Consider the following 24,551-nt stretch of genomic DNA (forward strand, 5'->3'; position numbering starts at 1 on the left):
TAATTTTTTAAATTATATATAATAATTTAAAAAAATAATTATTTTTTTAGAGAATTTCATATTAAAAAAAATCATATTTTAAGCTATCTCAATTTTTCATATTGAAATCGCACTGTGAGCACCCCTAGTACCTGCCCTTATCACAAAGACCGAAATGCCAATACTGCCCCTATCACTTTCTTTAACTATACAATTCAAAAGGCAAAACCACCACCAAAGCAGGGGTGTGGGTACAGGGACAGAAGTGTAAAATCGCTCCTGCACTATGCCAAAAGCGGGAATGACAAGTGAATAAGTTGCAACTGAGTTTAGGTCACAACATTACTATCATATATATCTCGAAACTAAAAAATAAATAAATATAAAACACCAACGTTCACTTCCCCTCTGCTTACTCAAACACATGCGCCGCTTTTGTGTTTTGTCGCCGCCAACCTCTTTCTCGGGCTTCATTCTGCGCAGGTACTCCCCCTTTCCCTCGCTCCTGTGTGCATGGGTTGCGCTTATCTTCATCTGGGCTTATCTTGTTTTGTCAGATTACGCTTGTTTGTTCAGCCTTCTTGTACGCTTTGAATGAGCAGGAATGTCTTTGCAGCTCATGTGTTGTGTTTTGGCTCCTGTTTGGTTGAATTATGTGGTTCTTGTTTTCTTTCTTGGATTTGAGAACTTTTGCATGTCAATTTGGGGGGTGTTGGTTCTGAGATACGAGCTGGTTTTTCTTAAGTGGAGTGCTTTGGTGGAGCATTTGCTTTCAGTTTCATGTGTGTTGGGCATGAGGAGAGAAGGGAATAAGGGGTGATTGGTGTTGTATGCTTTCCATGTGTTTGTTTTCTGAGCTTGAGTTGGATAATTGGCATGGTTTATGTTTTGGGTTTAGCTAGAGGAAATGTGATTTGCCCATATAAGCTACTATGGTAAGCGTTTTGTAGTGTGGTAATTTTTTCAGTACGAGTGTGGATCATTGAGTATGGGGAGAGTCTGAAGTTGGAAGTCCGTGCTATTTGTGAAGTCGTGAGTGTGGGCCTAATTTAAAAACATAATGAAGCCATAAGCGGGCCTAGGAGTTCCTCTAGCACAAATATGTCCTAATCTGTCCTATGGTCAAGTCAGTTATGGGAGATGGTAGCTCAAAAGAATTTAGAGTGTTGGGATTGTAAATGGAAACTGTGAAAATGAATAGGAGAAAATGCCATTAATGGAAATGTTGAGCAGAAGGAATAGCATTATCTAGTTTATTTATCATATAACTTTTGTCAAGCTCACTTTTTTGTTCTAGCAGGGTGTCAAACATTTAACAAGTATCGAATCACTATTTCATGTTTTGTGTTTCAAATAATTGCAACCTTTTTGTGTCTGATTCTCCTGTGAACTGGCTCAGATATTATGAAATTTTTTAAACTCTTGTATCACACTTATTTTGTACACTTCATGATTCTTAGACTGACTGTGTACCTAACATCTGGGCTTGGATCAATATCTAGTTATTGATTACCGTGAGGATCTATATTATGGAGGATGGGTGCAAAGAATAAGCTGAATTTGTAGATGGGTCACATGTCCCCAGTCAAACTATCTGCTAAGACTGATTAAGTCGGCCAATATTTTGAAGCTGGTCAAAATGTCGACAGAATATTTCATGGGAATGTTCTGAACAGAAAAGTACAAAAGCATCTATCAACCAGAGGATATGTTGAATGAAGGAATTGAACCTTTCAGGGGTGCACAGGATGTTTCTGTTGACGTACTGGAATTTTCACGAAGCAGGGACATCAGGGTGGAGGCAAAAGAAGACCCTGATGCCACTGAAAATTCAAGCTCATTTGCCAACACAACTTCTGGAAATGAAAATATTTCTGGATTAAGTGATGCTGAAGTTGAATCTCAGTTTTTCGGTGATAATGATTTGGCCCCTCCATTTGATGGATTTGGCAGCGTATTTCCAATAAGGTTTGGGTTCTTTCACTTGTATGTATTATCTTGTTTGCTTCCAGAGAAAATACTTTTGTACACTTTAGGCCTGTCTTTCATATGATTTAGTATGGGTCGTTACTGCCAGGTACTCATTTAATGCATTTGTGTTCTCATGTTGGTGAAAACGAGAAATCACTTGGCAGTTGAGAAGATTTACATAGAACATTTTCGGCACTTACACATGTGGAGAAGACATGCTCTATATGTTCTCAACCTATTTTAGTGAAACAGAAAAGTCCACATCTTCTGAGCATTAATTTGAATCACTTGCGGAGTAAATGTATTCTTTGCAAGTCTGTCCAAGAAACAAACAAGCGCAAGCCCATATTTTCTCCACATACATAAAAGCTCAAAACTCTTGTGTACTTTTGTCTAGAACCAAATATTCTTGTTAGTTTACCATTAATAAGAATACATAATTCTATTTGAGAGTTAGGTTAAAATCAAGCAAAAATTCATGGTTCTGGCATACAAAATAAAAAAGGAACACTGAACAAATTTTCTATTGTGCCAATATTTTCATACATTGCTTATTGTTATCTGTCTGTGGTTCCCAATGCTCATGTTCTCTCTGCATATGTGCCTTTTCATTTAGCATCAGGTTTGAAAGGCACCAAATACATGGAATTTTTATAGCTGGTTTCTTGATTGGCCATTTTATTGCTTTGAGATTTACATTTGATAAATGGACAGACTTGTAGCTAATTCTAAGCCTGTTTGTTTGTGTTTTCATTTCCAGAATTTCAGAAATTAGATATAACTACAAGTATTGACTATTGAGAAACCCAAGGAGTCTGTCACTATGATGATATTAGAGCTAAAGTTTCAGGGCATAGTGATCCTGATTTGAATAGAAGCTGAAGTTTACTCATTAGCTGCCTTAAAGGCAGTGGCAGTGCTAGCATTAATATTAATATCAACATGGCTTTACAGAACAAATCATGTTATAATATTACTATATCATTCTTCTTCTCAATCACTGTGCATATTTTTAGTGTAATCATATTTAAATTTTCACATTCAAGTATTGCACTGGCAAAAGCACAGTTTTGTGACATTATTAGTTTCCAGTAATCATGTGGGCAAATACTTAAGAGAGAGAGAGAGAGAAAGAGAGACATCTTAAAGTTCACCATTTTTTCAGAGGTTAGCTGTTTGTTTCTTCAGCTTATACTGCTTACAGATGCTACAGTCTAAACATGGCTCAGTATGCCTTCAACAACAAACCATTGTCTTAATCAAGTATATAATTCATAAAATGTCGTGGGAAGATGATGCAAGTAAACCGATTGGATTCCTTGGTTCTGCCTGTATTCTGAATCTTAGTACACGAACAATTACACAAAAGTAGTATAACTGCCTTGACATGGAGCATTTTTTTACAGCTTGGTCAAAATTGATTCAGAATTTTCTTATGCTACAGATAGCAGAACCTTATTATATTTCAATTGACTCATTCATACTTCTTTCAGAAAGAAAAAATTGACTACTCACTGGAGAAACTTCATACATCCTCTGATGTGGCGATGCAAATGGACAGAATTAAGAATAAAGGAATTAGAGTCACAAGCATCAAAATATGCCAAAGAGATTGCAGTAAATGACCGCAGGAAAAATACGGTATTTAACCAAATAACAGCGGAACAATCTGGCTCGAAGACGCTGCCATTTATACATCAAAGTCAGAGGAAAAGGCCCATGAAGAGGAGGAGAAGAAAGAGAGTTGAAGATACAACTGATGTTGCTTCATATATCGCAAATCATATTCTCTTCTCTGAACGTGGTTTGGTTTCTTTCTTAATGCTATATCATTTACCTATTGTGTTCTTTTAATTTCTATTTCTATGAAAGAGCAAATATCAAATTGATGTCACTCATTGCAGAAAATAAGAGATCTGATCTAGATGGAGTTCCTACATGGGATAACCTTGGCAATTCAGGTGCGTTAAAGCTTAAAAGCACCAATAACTTTTCTTTTGTTTATATATTTCTACATGTTGGATAGGTTTGTTATTTGGTACCTTTAGGTTGTCTGAAGGCTAAGAGAATAGATTACTCGTACTTTGGATTAACTCTCCCTGAGATTGAATTTGATGCTTCGAAGCAAAAATGATGCTTTGGCTATTAGTTTTTCATTCAGTTAGATCCTCTTTCAGTCAAGTAAGTTTGATTAATTCGAGGAATTTTCAGTCAGTTTGAATGATCTTTTAGTAATTTGACCCTTTTAATTTCTAAAGTTGCTTAATTGTTGGTACAAAAGGACCAAATCTGATTAAGCAAAAAAGGATTTGTTTTACTTTGTTAGATATTGATATTTCTTCCCTAATAAGTTTCTACATTGGATTTTTTTCCGAGATTAAGGGACACGATAAAGCCCTCAAAACATGTTTTTCAACTTTGGTTTAGTCCAATTCAATGCATCCATGGGAACATATAAGAACTGTACAATGGTGTTATTAGGCTCATCTGATTATACAGTTATTTATTTTACTTGCATCATATATCATAGTCAATTTGCCTTATTTACTACAATTTATCATATTACAAGACGTATTGTCTCAAATACTTTAACTATTTCTTACATCTCACAAATAAATATTTTCTTAGCTCTTGTTTCTTGTAGTTCCCCAGTTCTTTCTTTTATTCCCAACAAGATCATGCTATTCGACTTTCAGACACATCTACTAAAATATGCACTAACAATTGTGGTAATCAGTTTGTTTTCCTTTTTTCCTTGATTGCATGCAAGGTATTAAGATAAATAATGTGTACTTGCTTCTTTTCGCCCAGATTGATATATGCATTAAGCACACATTTCTGAAGCAGGATGGCTCTACTTGCTCTAAGTTTGTCTTCAATTGAGCAAAAAAGAGATCATTTTCAAACACAGAAATGCCTTTACATAATATGCAAATAACTTTTACGCTCATGTGACCTTTTTAACGCTTCTCCATTGTTCTATGTACTAAACTTTTAAACAAATTGTTGGTCCTCCATTAGTTATTAATCTGAAGAATGTTATTAGCAAATTATATATACCATCCTTCTATAGAAATGCTATTTGCTGTGAGTTGTGCTTATCATGCAGCTTGTAGAAAGCTTCTATTTGGAAATGCAGTTATGAAACATATCTAAGATACATGACCAGTTTGGTGTTAATATTTATGATGCTTCAACGAAACATCTCATTTTTTGAGTAACTGGTTTCAAAGAGTTTCATAGCCAATTTAAACATCCAAATTAGAGATGATGTAAAATTCTTGCTTTAAGCTGATGCCCTTCTTATTGTTTTGCTATATGTTATCTTCTCTGTTTCATGCTATGTCATATACTTCGCACCAGCGGGTTGCCACTTGCACAAATGAATCGCAAACTAACAAGCTTGGGGTTAGTGATGTTTAGGAGCTATAACTATTGCTAATTCATCTTTTACAATAATTAATCCGCATGTGACAAAAATCAAGAAAAAGATCAGAACATTGGCTGTTGTACATGAAATGCTGGCGTTGTTGGCGATGTGTTAGTTGCTGTGAGGGAATGGAAGTGGAAGATACTACAGTACGATGTTTCTGCTGTATTTGGTAACAAAGGAAAGAGACAAAAATATAAAAGAACTCACATCCACCTGCAAGTTATAGGCTTATATCACGATTCCAGTTGTAGGAAAATGATGGAATTTGAGATGAAGAGGGTAAATTACATTTTTGGTCTCTATATATAGCACTTATTTGCTTTTGGTCTTTAATGTTCACGTGCCATGGTTTTGATCCCTAATCTTTACACTTTTTTTGCGTTTTTGGTAACACCATTAGAAAAGATGTTAAAACTAATGGAGTTGGAGAAATGGACGTGTTGCATGAAATGGCCCAGCCGTGTAACATACGGGAAAGGAGGCCAAAATTACACGTTCATGTTGCGCAACCAGGGGGAGAATTGGCCTGTCCATTCCATTACTTAACTGTTAAGCTTTTCTTCCTCTTAAAGTAAAAATGGATCTGAGCTTGTAGATTCAGGGGTTGTAACATTCAAAACTTCCACGAGCTGAAATATAATAGAAATACCAAACTTGGTTCTGCATATAAGGCATGATTGTGTGTGTGAAAAAGTGTGTGAGATACTGTGCAAGAGAGAGAGAGTAACCTGGGGGAGAACTTCGTGCATTTGGGTCTTGAGTGTAATAGTTTTTCTGACCCTAAAAGTTGGCTGCAGATATGACAGGAACGAACGAGTCTTGTGAAAGCGATGCACCCAAAGCAGTCCACAGCAGAAATGATGCATGCTTACTTCACTTCACCTCCATCTTTGTCAGCTGTCAAAAAAAATGAGCAAGGGGATAAAAACAAGGAAGAAAGAATGTTCAGTGATGAGGATGATGCAAATTGGAGTGTGTACATAGAGATTTATGAGAGCCTAGAAGTAAATATTAAATCCACAGTCAAGCCATAGCCAATTCTCCCCTTGGTTGTGAAACATGACCGTGTTCTTCCACACTGCCAGGACATGTTCCTCATGGCTTGACCGTGTAGTTTTGGCCTCCTTTCCCATATGTTACATGCCCAGCTCCGTTACTTTAATACCTTTTTTAACGGTTGGACCAAAAACGTAAAAAAATGTAAAGATTAGGGACCAAAATTATGGCATGCGTACATTAGGGACCAGAAGAGAATATGTGGCTATATAGGGACCCAAAATGTAATTTTCCCAGGATGAAAATATGTGAAAAAGGGAAGTCACAACGAATAAAGTACCAGAGATGGATAGTGGTTGTTGGAGAGGGGAGAGGAGATCAGTGGAGTGGAGTGAGAATGGTAAAGACACATTAAGGTTTCACCAAATTCATTTATAGGCTTTGTTTTACCTAATTGATTTCTAGTTACGGCCTCAGCTAAAAAAAGATATAATGCGTGAGAAAAGTTGGTGGAGATGGAATATCAATTGGGAAAAAAGCTTTTAGTTGTTAAACCCAAAAAGTGGTAGTTGTGCATTTTTAAATTGGATTTATGTGAATTAATTGGCACAAGTTTAAATACTATTACAAACTTGGGCTTCTCGTGTAAAATACTAAAGCAGTAATCTTTTTATGGGTTGTAATTCATACTTATTCAAATAAGTTATATGCTGAGATTTAATTTAGTTTTAAGGAACACTTTAGGTTGCTTTACTCTTGATTTCTGGAAATTTTCGACTCCCTGGCTCATGCCCCTCCTCTTCCTGGTTTATGTCAGTTAGGTTTCATACGACCAACTTATAGAGTGAATGCTACGAAATGAAAACCAAACTTTAAGAACTTATGGTATTAATTGCCTTTGTGTTCAGCTGCAGACTAAATGTAATGTTTGGACGATTATAGATTTAAGAACTTAAGTTGCACTGTTACTTGTAACTTTTAGTACAAAAGGGCCTGGCAATTGGTAGTAGCATCCTGTTCATGGATTCTACTCCTACTTCGAGAAATCATTTGTGGGGGGCTTTAGGGGGTAGGATTATTGGCTCTGTGGCAACAATTCCATTCATAATTGCTACAGAAGAGATTCATGGTTTGTGTGGAATTAATCAATCGTGGTGAAACCATGATTGAAATATGCCTTGGCTATGCGCTTAGTCCTGCATGTGTTATGGTGATGAGGAATGTTTGACTTTCTATGCTAGTTGCATTGATATATTCAAGAAATGCAATGCTTATTTTCGTAGTTTATTAGTGTTTCTTAGGTTGTTTTCAACTGATACCCCTCTGCAGATCAACATACGACTAGCCATGATGAGTTTGGAGTTCATGACGAGACTGTATTTCCTGAAGACAACGATAATTTCCTAGAGCACATCCTTCGCAAAATTGAGTTGGTACACAATCGGGTTCATAAGTTGAAAGCTCAACTTGATGACGTAATGATAAAGAATGCTGGGAAGTTTTCTTCCTCCGAGAACTTGAGCCAACTTGTGGCTGGCGACGTACAGACCAGCTCTGTGCGTAGCCCTACATTCTCTGCATGTAATGGAGACACAGTCTCGGTTGGAGGCCTGTTCACCCCATCTCAGCATATATCAGACTACGATCTCGGTGATTTCATAATGCCCGACAGTGCAGTTTCCAGCTTCGGAGAGGCTATTCCCATCCCTGATATCATTGAAAGTACAGTTGGGCTACTTTCCTCCATTGACGTCACACAGCATCAGGCCCAAGTCGGAGATTCATCTGAAAAGGTAAGACACCAGCAATGCTTTGTTACTACTATTTTAGCCAGCTTTGCATGTAATACGATATTATTAGCGTGTTTTCCCGTCCTATTGGTCAACTAGAACCAGTCTGATAAAGAAAAAAATTTCGGTCATCACTGCAGATTGTGGACAATATACTTATACATAACGAGGCAGCAGAAATAGAGGGGTCGACTTTCAAGTACAGCCATAATCAATCCGCTGAGAAGACTCAGGAAGCAGAAAATAGTGGAGAAGAAGAGAGCAATAAAGCTGTCATTTTAGCATTAGAACCTGACACGGCTGCAAAGTCCTTTGCAACTCCAGAGCAGTCAACTCTGAAATCATGCCTAGCCTCCGAGATTCACTTTCCTAAAAATAAAAGAAAGCGAGGAGAGCGTAAAGCTGGTTCTGGCAATTGGAGCCGCCAACGGCCTGGTGAACCTGACAGCTGATCACTTCAACTGCTACTCCTAACTAAGGAACCAACAGATTCAGGTGCGAAAACTTGTCCTTATTTTGGGGTAGTGTTTTTGAATCATCAAATCGCATGCGAGTTTCTCCAACGACCACCTTTTTCTGTTTTTTTAATCAATCCCTGGGGTATTAGAGCCAAGTTGCTAGATCACAACCTTGACTTCTCGGTGGTTCTGTGACTGATCAATTTGCCCTAATCGTCCGGGTTTTGGGACTCAGAAAATTTAGTTTTGATGCTGACTGAATTGCAGTTTTCATCTATTTCCATTCCATTTGTGTTAGATGTGTAAAATGTTGGTATAGATAGTTGGTTGCTAATGTACTCTTTTATGTAAATGGCAGTTTCCTTAATTTGCTACCCATGAAGTTGAAAATTCATGTTGTACAGAGCAGCCAAGAACTGGTCAAACTAGCTGCCTTAAAGGTTAAAATACTGCTACTCTCAACTGCATGTCAATGTATTTTGCTTTGTTAAAAACACTACCTAGGAGCTTATGCATGCAAGCAGCTTCAGGTTTCTTTATTTGTAATGTATTCTGAAAAATTGCCCAAGGGTTTGGGAATTGGGACTTGATGTTGGAGGTCTTGGGTTCGAATCCGAAATGTTGAAGACACGAAAAAGTCTTATACCAACCTCAACTTGTGTCCAACAATATTTATATATTAAATTTAAATTATATTTTAATATAATGATAATTCATTAGGTGTTTACAAATAATAATATTTTTTTTTTAAAAAAAATATACAAATTAATTAAAAAAAGCATCAAGTTTTGCGGGTTAAACCCGCTAATTCTGGGAATAGGGCGGTTCGAGGCAGGATGGGGTGGATATCGTGTCCAATTACTGACGGGGCAAGGTGGGTTCAAAATCGGGGCAAACTGTTCCCGAGTTTGGCCAAAATCCGGCCCGTTGCCATTCTAAGACGGTAGAGTTTATTTAGGTTTAATTTTTTTTAGGCATTTTAATTGAAAAATAATAAAAAAATATAATGGACTTACTTTGTAGCTGTAATTAACATAAATATTAATGACAATAAGGATAAAATTAAAAAAGGAAGGAGAGGGAGCACAAGTAGGTAAGTGGGTGTCATTAAACGCGAATAACAAAATCCAAGATGTAGAACAAGAAAATATTATTTTTTTAATATATAAAAATTCCCCAGTATTATTATTTTTTTTACAAAAATGAGAATCCCAAAATCAGGAAACGCAATCATCATGTCTTTTGGTATTTGGAGTTGCTTTTGGTATCATTGATTGAACACCATTTAACAAAATTAATCATCATGCCTTCCATTACTAGATAAGCCTTTTTTCTTCCCTTTTCTTTTGATAGAGGGGTGTTATAATTTTCCTTTTTTAGGTTTGTTGTAATTATACGTAAATTTTTTATGATTGAAAAAATTAAATCTAATATTCCTGAAGTTTGTTTCAATCTAACAAATAAATCTCTTCGTTAATTTGTTAATATTGACAAAAAACTCAATGAAAGTTGATATTTATTCTCGATTGACTAATTACTGACTTATTACGGATTAAATAATTTTTTTCGAACTAAATTATTCTTATAACAGTGAATAGTGTAATTACACAAAATTTCAAGGGAGGGGCGTGTAACTATCCCTTTGATAAATTAAGTTTGACAATTCTTGATGTCAAATCTAACCACACGAATATTTTTTGTCTTTTGAAAAATTATAAATTAATAAAAAAAAATAAGAACCCTAAATATATATTTGTGTATCCTACATTTTAACGAGCAATTGACTCGAAATGGATCTTATGATATACTTGATGTCCTCAAACGCCTGACTGTAACTAGATCAGTAGTTGACGCAGAATTGTAAAACTTGACAAAGCTAATGAATATCCGTCCTCTAAATTGAAATTAGATCAAAAAGACACCTGATACATAACCGAAATTCATACCTCACATCACATCACGTACAATCATTAACTTTGATGTGGTCACACAAATATTAATTATAAATATTAGAATTTTACAATAGTCGTTAGTGACATTATTACAGGATTGGATTTAATGTGGGCACACTATAAATATATATATATTAAAATGAAATGAGATATTACTTTAATATAAAATATTGGGAAAAAGAAGAAGTATATATTATGATTGAGGGTGTGGAGACATAGAGGAAATCATGCAAAAAGGTGCATCCCTCTAAGTGATTGATTCAAGTCAGAGGGCACGAGCAAATAGCAATGTAGCAGCCTTTTAGTACATGCACATATGAATTGTACCAACCAATCTTACATGCTCATAATCATCACATATTACCATGTGATTATTATGATATATCACAACTATTTATTTTATTTTATTTTTGGTTCTTTTTCCCCTTAGATATTGAGACAAGTGAGTGATTTCTTCTCTAAGAATTAATATTTTAAAAATTCTTTCATGGGTCGAAATTAATATTTGTGTTGCTTATTTATCTTTTTAATTATTTTGTTTAGATACTTTTCTTTCCATTTTTTGAGTGTAAAATATGTATATGTTTGTAAAGGATTGATATTTGACCAGTCTTTTTAAGAGGGGTGAAATCGTGCGAGTTGCAAGATGCAAAAAAAAGTTAATGATGAGTAAGTCGGAGAAATAGTATTTTTGGTCTCGTGATTTATGGTCTTTTCACTTTTGATCCCATTGGTTACGAGATTATAAATTTTGGTACCATAACTTTCAAATATTGGCACTTTTCGACCCGTAGCATGTTTCCATTAGATATTTAACGAAAAATGCCACGTAGCCGTTTAATATATGGAACCAAAAGTGCTATATTTTGAAAGTTATGGGATCAAATAAGAATTTCGTATCAATGAGACCAAAGTGTAAAGGTCCTAACAGATACGTGCTAATCACCTGCCTTTTTTGTTAAATATCTTGTGAGAAGGTGCAATAGAACCAAAAATGCTATTTTATAAAAATTAGGGAACCAAAAGTAAAAAGATCTTAAGTTAAGGGATGAAAATTGTTATTTTCCCAATAAATCAGTGGGAATTAGGCGCGTTCTCATTATTGTGTTGGAGCTCTATTTTAAAATAATATTTTCTTATATACATTCAGAGGGTGTTTGGGCGGGCTTAATTTTTTTTTAAAAACGAGCTTATAAGATTAAAAAATAAAAGCTTAGCTAAAAAAATTAAGGAGTTCCAAACTTATTTAAAAATAAATTATAAATTTGGCCTTACTAACATATAAGCTCCATAAATTTATTTTATTCAAGAATTTCAATTTTTTTAAAAAAATAAAAATTAATATTTTTAAATAAAATTTTATGTAAATAAATATATCCAAACACCTTCTTAATCAAATATTCCTATGCTATTCAAACTTCAATCTCTCTCACTCTCTTGTCCTACTTTTTCTCTTATTTTGATGTTGCTATTATTGAATTGCAATTTTCATGATTTTGAGTGAATAATAGAAATTAAGATGTGGATATTTTTGGAAGGCCAAATTAGTAATTTCAGCAAAAAAGGGAAAAAGACTTAATTACTTTACCTTTGAAGTTTGAATCTCTTTTTCTTTGTGTATCAATCAGTTGGAATCATTTCTGCCAAAGCAAAAGTGGAGCATTTACTATTAAACAAAAAAGGAGATCAAAACTTTTAAAAATTTCAAAAAAACCCCATATTTGCCTACCTATATTTCACTCACAAAACTTCCATTCTTCCTTCCTTCCTTCAACCCCCCAATGACCATCTCTACTCCCTCCCTCTCTCTATCTCTCTCTCTCATACTCAAACACACCTCTCTCCTTTGTTCATGCAAGATCCAAAGAACTCACACACAAGGTAACACCTCTCTCTCTCTCTCTCTCTCTCTCTCACACACACACACACACACACTCACACTCACACTATGTGAGAAAATCTTGTAGAAAAAGGGTTGCAACAAATTTTAAGCTTTGATGATTGAGTTTTCAGCTTGACTAAGTTCACTTTTTTTGTATTTTCAATATGCTTTTCTAAGTGTAAAATTTGATGAAAAACGAGTTTGCATGGAGCGTGACATAAATCGTTAGAGGATTATATAGTCGCATTTGTTTGTTTAGACATGTTTAGTGCCCTCTTATTACAACCCGCCGCTATTTTCTTGTGAAAATACGAAAAATTATAGGTGTAATGACTAATTTTACGTATACATCATAAGAGTCAATGTGTCAACCAAAGCATTCGTGTTGCATTTCTACACCGCGACTTAGGTGACTGGGTCATGAGCTTTTAAATTTTAAAAAATATCTTATAAAATGTTCGAAATACCATAAGATACTGAAAAGTGTTAGTAATTAATTAAACTTCGAGCAAAAAATTTGGGTTAAATGTTCTAACATCTTAATCCTACATAGGATTCTTCTTCTTGGTTTGGAATGTAGTTTAGTGTAGTATGACTAGACACATTATTAATAATATCCCTACTTTATTTTTTTTATTATTTTGATTAATTCCAATGATTGCAGTGGAAAAATTTAAATAAACTCGAAATATCTCTTTTAATGAACAGAGTTGATGTCAATTCAATTAAATAGTTGTTGACAATACTCATGCAGTTTCCATATGGTAATCAATTTATATTATGGTAAATTTAATTGATTTTTTTTAAGTTAGATTTAATTACACAAACAATCCCTATCATTTATAAAATTATAAATATACCCTTTAAAAAAGTGTCAATGTGATTTTTCTCAAGTGTCGATGTGAATTATAATTAGGACCGCAAGGGATATATTTATAATTTTTGCAAAAAATAAGAAGTATTAAGGGGTATTGATGTAATTGCTTTATTTTTAGAGCAAATTAAGCTTACTTATTGGGACTTTGGGCCCGGAAATTTCTGATCTGTATTGGTGCTTGGGCTTTTGTTTTGGGGTTAACAAGGTTGGCTTTTGGTATGGGCTTCAAAATTATACAGTTAATTTCAAATTCTTTTAAACATATATTTAAATTAGGTAAATCAACGACCTCTCCTAAAATTTGACATAATTACAAATACTTCTCGATATTTAAAAAATTATCAATAATTCCTCTAATTTTTGACATTCCCCTACCAATTAGCCCATTCCGTTAGTCTCGATTTTCATCTATTTTTTGTTATGAACTAATCAAAATGCCCTTGTAGATCAAGAACTATAATTTTATTTAATTTTTAAAATTTTCTAACTTTTTCGTTGACTAGTGGATAATTTTTTTATATTTTTGGAATTTTTTTATCCACCTCATTCAATCTTTTTTATAAATTTTTATTTTTTTTTAAAAAAAATACTATAAGACATAGTCGACAATTACATATCTCCACCAAAAATTACATAATTTCATCAAATATCAGAGGATATTTATAATTTTTTAAATAATAAAAAAATATTTATAATTATGCCAAATCTTAAGGGAAGTTGTTGTAATTTACCCTTTAAATTATGATAGTAGATTGGTATAAATTAAATTTACCTCTGACTTAAGTTTTGATCTCTTATATATAGTTTGGGTTATTTAATAAATTTGAACTACAAAAATAGAAAAAAAAATTGTGACTTATTATTGCTTATAAGAGTTAGATTAAATTCAATTTATATGTAATATATATTAATGACATGACGGTCGTATTTTTATTTATTAATTTTATTTTAAGTAAATTACATCGACACATACCTGATTCGGTCTAATTACTCAAAACCCCATGTCACTTTTAATTGACTTGCGGAAAGGATCAAAGCTAACATTCTTTTCCCTTATAAAAATTGACAAATCCAACATTATGACAGGTTAATTAAAAAAAGAATTTAAAAGTCTGATTCCATTAGATGACTTTTTAAATAACTCTAGAACTTTCTGGAGATAGGAACACAGAAATAGGTTCATAATAGTTTCTTCTCAATATAAGATGGAGTTTATTTATTACTATTATTATTTGCATATATATATATTTTTTTTGAATTAATAGTATTTTATTCCCTTGAAATATCACAAATATCTCTAAAAAAAAATAGCATCGTCACATCTGGAAAAAAATAAAATATCTCTTATCAGGGTTCCTGTTGCCCTTTTCTCTTAAAGTTTAGAGGGTTACGTTGACCATATGTCATCTTTTGGTAAGAGAAATTGTAATATTAGTCCCGTAATAATATGAATGTGGAAATTTTAGTCTTGTCAGAATCAAATTTGGCTTAAGCCTTGGAATTTCACAAAAATGACACATTAAGAACAAAATCCATCGCAAATTGTAATTTTACTGGAGTTTGGGGCTCATGTGATGGACACATCCCAAAACATCAGAGTAAATTTTGCAATTTTTGACGGATTTTGTCTTTAATGTGTCAATTTTTTTAAGTTGTAGGACTTAATTGTCAAAGTTAATTAACTCCAACTGGAGTTTTATTGACACCCGCAATACTAATTAAATCAAAAGTACATTGCATCTGGTGTGTTCCACTACGACTTTAGGTTGATTAAGTCGAGAAAAATTATAGCTTTGAGTACAATTTTAATCATGTTAGAATTGAATTTGGCAATTAAGCACAATTATGAATAAAATCTGTCAACCATCTTACCACCACAACAACATTATCTCACGCATAATCACACCTGATTTAGTTGGCGAAGTTGAAGAGTGTATAAGATTATTAATTCAAATCCTACTAACAATATTAATAACAATTATTAACAATAATGTTGATTAATTATCGATATTTGATATTTATAGTTAGTAAATCAATTATTAATTATAACTTATAAACGATCTAGACCATGATGTTATTGTAATTGTTTCATGTTCATGTTGTTAAATATTTGTGTAAATTATAGGAAGCCTTGGTACCAAAGAGCAATAGAGGTGGCAACATCATGGAAACCCCTCCAAAAACAACTTCAAACTCCCACAAAGAACAGCAACCTCTGCCGAACAATCTCAACACCGTCGCAGCACACCAACCCTACGAGGAAGCTAAGGAAATGCACGTCGACGAGGGCGGCAACGGCAACGGCAACGTCGCTCACTCGTGTCTTCCTGTGTGCACCAATCTCTTCCTACATCGAGGTTTTTCAGGCCGACGTCGTCGTCCCTCCCAGGAGGAGCTACAGCTACCCGAGATCGAGGGCCTTCACCGGCGCCCCAGCAGCAGCAGTGCATGATCAAATCCGAACACAGAGCGCAAGAATGAGCGTGGAAGGGAGGAAAATATTCCGGGGAAAATCCCTGACGGACGACGTTCTGATGAGGAGGTTTGTGGTGGAGGAAGAAGCGATGATGCAAGTGAGGAGGAGGAATGAGATGGAGATCATCAGGAGGAGAAGTGCAGTGAGGAAGAGGAAGATTGGGCCAAGTCCTTTGAGTAGAATGGTTTCGGCGGGGGAAGAATTATGAGTCATTTTTTGGATTGATTAATTAATTCTTCCAATTTTTATGAATTAGGGTTGTGATGTTCCAAATATTAACTTGTATCAATGAAATATGTGTACCATTTTGTCTCGTACTTGAAAATGGGGTCAAATCCAAGTTACTCCACCCTCTCAGAATTCAAATAGGTACAATGTTTTTTAATTAAAAAAAAAGAGTTAAAAAGACACAATCATTTAAAAATCGATCAATTGCAATGAAATTTTATGAAATTTGATATAATTATCAACATCCTCTTATTATTGTTTGATGATTATAAAAAATATAGGCTAGAATCCTTTTTTTTTATTATTATATTGATACATAATATATGTATACTTAATTGCATTTATTGTCAGTGTTTTTGTTGTACCCACCCTGATATACGGGACAGTAAATACAGTTAAACCTATATATATTCAATACATATTTAGTATATTATTATTATTTTCTTTTACCACTATCTCATATTGTAAATGAGATAGATTTACTTGGACTGGGAACGAAAGAGTTGGACCTCTTCCAACAAATACAACTCTAGGGGTCCAAACCCTACTTACTGACAAAAAATTACTGAAAAATTCAATTCGTTTATCACTGAACCAACAATTTGTTGGTTATATTCTATTGATGTATATACTTAAAGAAGTGCATATATATAAGGGCTTCCTTGAGGTTTAGTATACTATACGTAAACTCCTTGTGATTCGAAAAATTATATTTAGTATTATTGAAGTTTGCTTCTATCTAATAAATAGGGCCTCTCAAAATTTATCAATTTTATAGATACTAACAAAAAGAAAAACTCAATGAAAATTGAGGTTTACCCTCGACGACTAAGTTCTGATTATTGCAGGTCAAAGAAAATTTTTACGACTAAACCACTCTTATAAGGGTGAAGATACACCTCACCATCTGTATTAATGTCTGAAGACGTATAGGGATAGTTTGAACATAAAAAGATTTATTTAACCTATAATAAGTCGGTAATAAGTCAATAGGAGATAAATATAAATTGGTTTAATGCAATTTATCCTCCTGTAATATTGCAAATAAGCAAATTACCCCCTATGAAAAACAATAGCAATTTACCCCCTGTATTTTTTAAATTGAAGCAATCTATCCCCCTGTCTAGGGAGGTAAATTCCTTAATTTTAAAAAACATGAGCTAAATTGCTACATTTTAAAAAAATACAGGGAGTTAAATTTGCTATTTTTTTTATAGGGGGAATAATTTGCACAGTTTGCAATATCAAAAGTGCCTAAATTGCATTTTTCCCAATATGAATTTTGATCCACTTTTTTGTTTCTTTTGTTAATATAAACAAATTCGATAAATTTTGATTAATAGTGAGACTTATTTATTAAATCAAAGCAAATATCAAATATATTAAATATAAATTTTTAAACAATAAAGATTTATATATAATTATATCAAACTGACATGTGGCCGGTGTGATTATTCCTATATATAATAGAATATTTGGACTTTTATGGAGTGTATTTTACCTACCTGAGCGAAGTTTTATTCAGCGGTTGCAGCTCTGAGCCAAATCAATTTTGAATTTGCGTTTGTAAACCTTGAAATTTGGGGTTTTTGGCTAATCTTAATCTTATAAAGTCAACTATTCCAAAAATTTATTAAGAAAAATTATCTTTTTTTGGTCATCAATTATTTAAAAAAAAAAAATAGGCCTAACTCACTTTTTTATTTTCTCAAAGTATAGGTTCCAAAATTTATAAATAAAAGTCCTTCTTACCTTAGTATAATTTGTTTATCCTAAATAATTCAGGGTAATTAAGGATGATTATTAAGGATTGGTGAGTGTCAGTTGCTAATTAATTCATGGTAATTAATATGGCTGATACAATAACCTATATGAACCGTTCATTAAAAAAACAATTTATGTGAATTCAATGGTCATCTCACTTACTCAATGTTACCAATAGACTTCTCACCACAACAAATTAACACACCACTAATTTGAGCACTAATGTAAGAAAATGAAAGGCATTAATTAGAACCACTTTTTTTTTTAATTTTTTAATTTTTACTCGCAGATATTCAGAATTTGAACCCACAAAATCTTAAGGCTCAAACTACTAAACTGTCCTGATGAACCACTTTAATCACTTCTGATATACGATTTGGATCAAAAATTTTTGGGAATTTGACCCCAAAAAAAAAAAAAAAAAGAAAGAATTTGTATCAGTCTATTGTAAGAGTGAAAGGTTGGGTCTGGTCCCATTATTATAAGGTGATTTGGACTAATTTATTGTATTATGTATAAAAAGCAGTTCTAACATTGTCTCTCCCTATCTGTGAAAGTACGTCACATTGACTGAACAGTAAATTCTTGTGTGCGTTATTCAATTTAGTTTAGATTTTCGATCATAATATTGTATATGTGAAGTATATAAAAGTTTTTTATTTTCTTTTTCTTAAAATAATAAATATACAAGATGTTTTATTGAGTATTGCTTAGCTTTAACCATATACAATACTTTTGCATATATTTATAATTTAAAATGTTAATTAATAAATTTAGAATAAAACATCCAAAGTTAAGATAAGGAGGAATTTTACTACGTAACCAATCTCAAATGTTTTAATTATAGCTATTGACTTAGCCTCCCTTGGGAGTTCGGTAGAAATACGGAACACAAGAGTATTTTATACGCAACATTAGAAAATACGTATCTGTTGCTTTTTTTTTTTTTTAAATCATGTATTAGTCTGCGACATCTACACTCTTCTGCAACATTCTTGAAGTATATCATTTAATTTTGGATAATTATATTTATATTTTTTGAGCTATGGTCTGTTGACATAAATTATCACTATTTTTTTTAAATAATAACGTATACACCAATCAGAAACGTCAATATCATTTACATAAACCACCCTTATTTTCTTAAAAATCATATTAATATTACAAAAAGCAAGATCGAATGTATTTGTATTTTCAACACGTTTACGCTATATTTGTCACCGGAATGTTCCTCTCTTAAATGAAAAAATATGAGGGTATTTATATTATCACAAAGTTACATTATTTAGGGTAGGTGAGGGCCAGGTACTGTTTTGCCCTTCACCTATTCATATTACATAGTTGCAATTTGTTCATTATGGATATTTCAGTAATCTATTACATTTATAGTTACGAAGCTTCAAACTTACCGCTCAAATAACACTTTATTGGCAAGGATATCATTCAATTATGTTTCTAAGAATTGTTTGAAAATAGACTAATCCAAGCAATCAATCTATGTAATTTATGTTTATTTTACATTTAATCTTTTAACTAAATATATATGAAATGTATGTCATTCTCAATCAGTTGTCATTACAATAAAATAAATTTCCTACACTATAAACGACTATATCTTAAACATTAAAAGAAAATACATTAAGGGTTCGCTCGATTCAAGTGAGAGAAAAAGGAAAGTGAAAGGGGGAGGAGAAGTGAAAAGGCGAGGGGGAGGGAAGAATAATAATTTTTCTTCAAGTTGTTTGATATGATTGAAATGAGAGTAAATCTTAAATACTTCTCCTTGTTTGGTATGAGGAAATAGATTGAGAAGAAAAGACTAATTTTTGTAATTTTACTAATAAACTCTTTCTCTTTATTTTGTATTAGGAAATAAACAAGTTAATATTATACTAAAATAATATTTAGTATACAAGAATATTTTTTATTAGTAAAAGTATTTATCAACAGAGTATTGTTCGTTTATTCTAAACTATTTAAATAAAAATTACAATAAGTGCCCGCAAATAAAGAAATTAAATTCAAAACCAGTACTTTTGTTGGTGGCTTAGTTATCTTTTTACAAAGATTATATACCGATATTATCAACATGAATGATAAAATAATTGGTGGAGAATTATGTATATGAGTACAGAGTAAATAAAATATGTATCTCTGTGTCTTTTTGGTGTTATACGGTCGCTTTTCCTCCCAAATTTAGATGAAATAAATTGGACTTTGGGTTTCATATATATCTAGTTTTACTTTTCTATCTGTTCACTATAATCAAACACCAAACTTATTCTTATACATCCACTTCTCTTATACACCCATTATTCTCTCCAATCAAACAAACCCTAACACTCACTTACCTATGGTCCATTTACACAAACCACTCATAATTTCTGCAAGTATTACACATACACCCCTCAGAAACATCAACATCATTATACTGACATTGCCCCTAACTTTAATTTTTTAATTTTTATGCTTTCGCCTGTTTCGTGCTATATAGATTTTTCAGATATCACTGCTAACCAACCTAACAGTCCTAATAATTGACATATGATACAATTCGGATTAATTTTAAAATGGAGGTGAAAAAAAGTTGGCCGTACGCATGTGTATTTCAAACTGCCGGAAACTACACTAATTTTGGCTTGAAAATAATAATTTGCAAAATTACAAAGGTTGGGATGCGATTTGTAAAAAAAAAAAACAAAAACAAAAACAAAAAGAGGTTGAGGGGCAAAGCACAAATAACTCCATACGTTGGGAGGTGTCTGTATTTAACCCTGAATTATTCATAAGCATTTTCATTTATTGACAAGATTTTAAGTGAAAATACACCAAATTATACACATTAAGAAAGAAATGAAGTGACAAACAATGTCTTAGCTTAGTGGTTGATGTTGAGGTTTCGTGAACTAATTTGAAGATATGAATTCAAGTTCCAATAAACGTGTGTATTTATATCACCCCCTGAAGTTAGGCCAAAATACACATACACTCCTATTTTTTTGCAAAATTACAGTTGTACCCCTTAAGGGGTAGTATAATATTTTTTCAGGCCTGTTTATGTAAGTTTTGTCTCTGTGATTGTAATTACAATTATAACATAGGGATGTACTTATAATTTTATAAAAGATAAAGGGTATTTATATATATTTGCCTAACTTTTGGGGTGTGAATGTTATTTAGCCTGAAAAATATATTAATTTAGGCTCCAAATAATGGAATAGCAATGAACACATCTTGCAATTTGCCATGAATAATATGTACACAATCATATACACTTCACATCCTTTGCTCACTTTTGGGAACAAAAACCATTGATTGCTCACACCAATTGCTGGAGTGCATATTTTGTCTCTTTTTATGTTGTATTGATAAATATCTCAGTTTGAAATTTTTCTTCATTTTTCCAATAAATACACTCTTATATTTCAAAATTTAATTTTTGTGAGTCTTGATATAAATTGGTCAATAAAGGAATTGGTACAACAATATATAACAATAAGTGCAATAATTCAAAGATTCTTGTACGAGGTTCGGAGGAGTTAAATGCAAAAAGTTCAAACATTACAATGATTCGAGAAATGGTGTGGAATTTTTGTGTATATATAATGGAATTTCACACCCACTCCAAAATTTTCATTGTTTTAAATAATAAAAAAGTATTTATAATTTGGATAAATTTTAATGAAACTCGTTGTAATTTATCCAAAAATAAATGAAAAAAATTGCATCAAACATCGATTATTCTTTTGAGGAAAATATAGAAGATGGCATTAATCAGAAATGTCTAATAACAATGCACACGGGCATGTGAGAGCCCATGTAAGATGTTCCTTCTGCTGTCGTTCCAAAAAATCTAGCTAAATGACGGGCGACAAAATTGCCCGAACGACGAACAAAAGAAAAAACACAAAGTTTTGTTGACAACAGAAAGTTGCCGGAGAAGTCTTGGTCCTAGCTCAGGACCAACGAGATCTAATTCAATTGGTGAAGTTGAGACCCTGTGGCCTTAAAGGTTATGGTTTTGAACCTCATTTTATACGTGGGATGTTGTTTCTATTGCATAGTATGCGTTGTTTCCATTATAACTAATAGGTATATTGATATTCAACAAAAATAATTATAATCAATTTATTTTAATTAATAATAATTAATCCATCTTATTTAAAAAAAGACGTACGGAAAAGTCTTCTCAATCACCTTCAATAATTGAATTGGATGCGCCAATCTGTTGCTGGTGATGCATCAAACATCCATTATGTTTATGTTAGTCTATGTTGGTGCAACATTATTTTCATATTATTGTTTCTAAAGGAAATTGAAATAAATGAAGTGCACCTCTATATATATATTGGGATTAATTAACATATATTCTTGCCATTAATGTTTGTTATGGATTGATATTATCAAAGTGGACCCTCTAATTATTTTTCTTTAATATGTCATTGCTATTTATGTGAAATTACCTCCAAATTCAGCCAACCTAATTCACCAGAACTAACATTACATCGAATGATTTTCTATCACACTTTACTGTTATATAATAATAGTCGCACATAATGTGTTTACAGTAATCACAAGCTAATTTAATTAATTGTTATATTTTTTTTACAAAAAAAGTATGCATCGATTAATTATGTGTAGACGTGTGATATCAATATATGATACCACTAAAGTGCGACAAAAGATCTACAGCCATCTCGTGAGGTAAAAGATAAATGTCGATCAATCATCGTTAATCCTCAGAATGAACCTGACAGCTATAAGAGAACAATCGAAAGAATTAGAATTGAAAAGAATTATAAGACGTTGATGCGACGTTGTAGATATCATATGCTTCAACTAGTTGAAAACGGAAAAAACACAAGCGATCTTTCTATAATATTGTAAATAAGTAAATCATGATACATTGAATCATCCTACTTACAAGTCTGACAACTACTTGTCCGATGAAGAGGAATAAACATGCTTAAATATTTTTTCAATAATCACAAAGTTTATTTATGGAAAAATTACATTTTTAGCCCCATACAATAAGGTGTTCAATACTTTTAGTACTCTATTTTACGAAATTTTCAAAATTAAAAATTTTCGATACATTTAATCCTATGTTCTACCGATTTTTCAAAATAGTCCCAAAATTGAAAATATTCGACACGTTTAGCACTATAAATCCTATAAAGCAAAGGAGCAAATGTGACACATTTTTTCAATTTTGTGACTATTTTGAAAATTATGTAAAGTAGAGGAGTAAACATATCGAGTTTTTTCAAATTTAAAACTATTTTAAAATTTTCATAAATCATAAACACATATAACTAAAAGTGTCGAACCCCTGTCATATAGAATTAAAAGTGTAATTTGTCATTTATTTATTTATGGTGTCTTACCCATATTTTCCCTCAACGAGTTGATACACAGAAATTCCGTTATCCTTATTTTTAAAGTATATTTTCGTTTACCATACATATGTGGTATATATTGCTATTTAATAATATTCCTAAAATATGATGAAAACCAAAATATATGTGATGGAGGACTTAAATGCAATTTGGACAAAAAGGGGAATTTCCTAACTATATTCCTACTTAAGGGTGGCCACATAATTAGATTAAAAAATGCAATACTTTACTATTTCTTTAAAATAAAGGATTAATTATACTTTGACCCCTCTAAAAATATAAAATTATAAATTTCTCTAAAGAAATATTTTAAAATTATATTTACACCCCCTGAAAATTCACTGTTTATATCTTACGTCGTTTATTAGGATTTGAATAAAAAATATTAAATTTAATAAAAAAAATTGCATAAATTTCAAATTCTACCCCTCATTTAACGTTTTCATGTAATAATTTTGTACTTACGAAAAGAAAAATATAATAATATTAATCTCACTCTATATTAGATGTATCCCTTTATAAGTATAAAAAAATACATAAAAATATTAAATGAGGGGCAAAATTAAAAATTTATGTATTTTTTTTTTGTTTACATCAGTATTTTTCATTCAAACTCTAATTAAAGAGGATCAGGTGTAAATCAAGAATTTTTCAAGGGAGTATAACTATAATTTTAAATTTTTTAGAGAAAAATATAATTTAATATTTTTGGAGGAGATCTAAATCTAATTAACCCTAAAATAAATATTTGGTGTATTAATTGAGGATGAATTTAGGTAAAGAAGGGAATGATGAGCAATAGACTAATGCGTTTCCCTTTTGATAGTTTTAAAAAATTGAATTTTGAATTTTATTGTTGGGAAAAAGAAGAGATGATTAAATTACACTGCAAATCATTGTCACACCAATATAGATATGATTATTAAAATAATAATAATGAGGGGGGGGGGGGTGGGGGAGGGGGGGGGGGGCACTCAACTCATATGGGGTTTTAATTCAACCAACATTACTTGAAGAGGAAGATTATTATTAATTGATATGATAGCAATACCATACACTCTCCACTTATTGTTAAACAAATGTTTGCCCCATTCTCTCTCTCTCTCTCTCTCTCTCTCTCTCTCTCTCTCTCAACTAAATTTTCACCTACTCTTCCACATTTTCATGCTAGTTAATAAAAAATAAAATTATAGGCGGCGGATTGAATTTTCTGTATTAAATTTTTTTAGATTTGTTGACTTGATCATAGATCAATTGATAAATAATAATTTAATTGAATATTGAAGAAAATTAAATATATATTTTTTTTGGGCTAAATTAGGTATAATTATATATAAATCCCTTTT

At 32.2% G+C, this 24,551-nt stretch overlaps 2 protein-coding genes across 3 annotated transcripts; both read left to right on the forward strand.

Annotated features, from left to right (window-relative positions):
• The first annotated feature begins 318 nt into the window (after window positions 1-318).
• On the forward strand, window positions 319-9,217 carry LOC105158797 (elongation factor). 2 transcript variants are annotated; one of them, XM_011075669.3, is made up of 7 exons: window positions 319-462; window positions 1,482-1,947; window positions 3,444-3,754; window positions 3,855-3,911; window positions 7,709-8,172; window positions 8,310-8,664; window positions 8,986-9,217. In XM_011075669.3, exons 2-6 carry the CDS (start codon window positions 1,688-1,690, stop codon window positions 8,619-8,621), a joined length of 1,404 nt encoding a protein of 467 aa, XP_011073971.1. In that variant the 5' UTR covers window positions 319-462; window positions 1,482-1,687; the 3' UTR covers window positions 8,622-8,664; window positions 8,986-9,217. The 2 variants fall into 2 exon arrangements, with proteins under 2 accessions (XP_011073971.1, XP_088735095.1); XM_088878969.1 differs by having other exon boundaries at window positions 8,310-9,017.
• Window positions 9,218-12,303: 3,086 nt separating this feature from the next.
• LOC105158798 (uncharacterized) lies at window positions 12,304-16,131 on the forward strand. Its single transcript, XM_011075670.3, has 2 exons — window positions 12,304-12,460; window positions 15,464-16,131. The coding sequence occupies exons 1-2, from the start codon at window positions 12,432-12,434 to the stop codon at window positions 16,020-16,022; spliced, it is 588 nt and encodes a 195-aa protein (XP_011073972.1). The 5' UTR covers window positions 12,304-12,431; the 3' UTR covers window positions 16,023-16,131.
• The last annotated feature ends 8,420 nt before the right edge of the window (window positions 16,132-24,551 follow it).

Source organism: Sesamum indicum, linkage group LG3 (assembly GCF_026168435.1).
Source record: "Sesamum indicum cultivar Baizhima isolate 11 linkage group LG3, ASM2616843v1, whole genome shotgun sequence".
Classification (NCBI taxonomy): Eukaryota; Viridiplantae; Streptophyta; class Magnoliopsida; order Lamiales; family Pedaliaceae; genus Sesamum; species Sesamum indicum.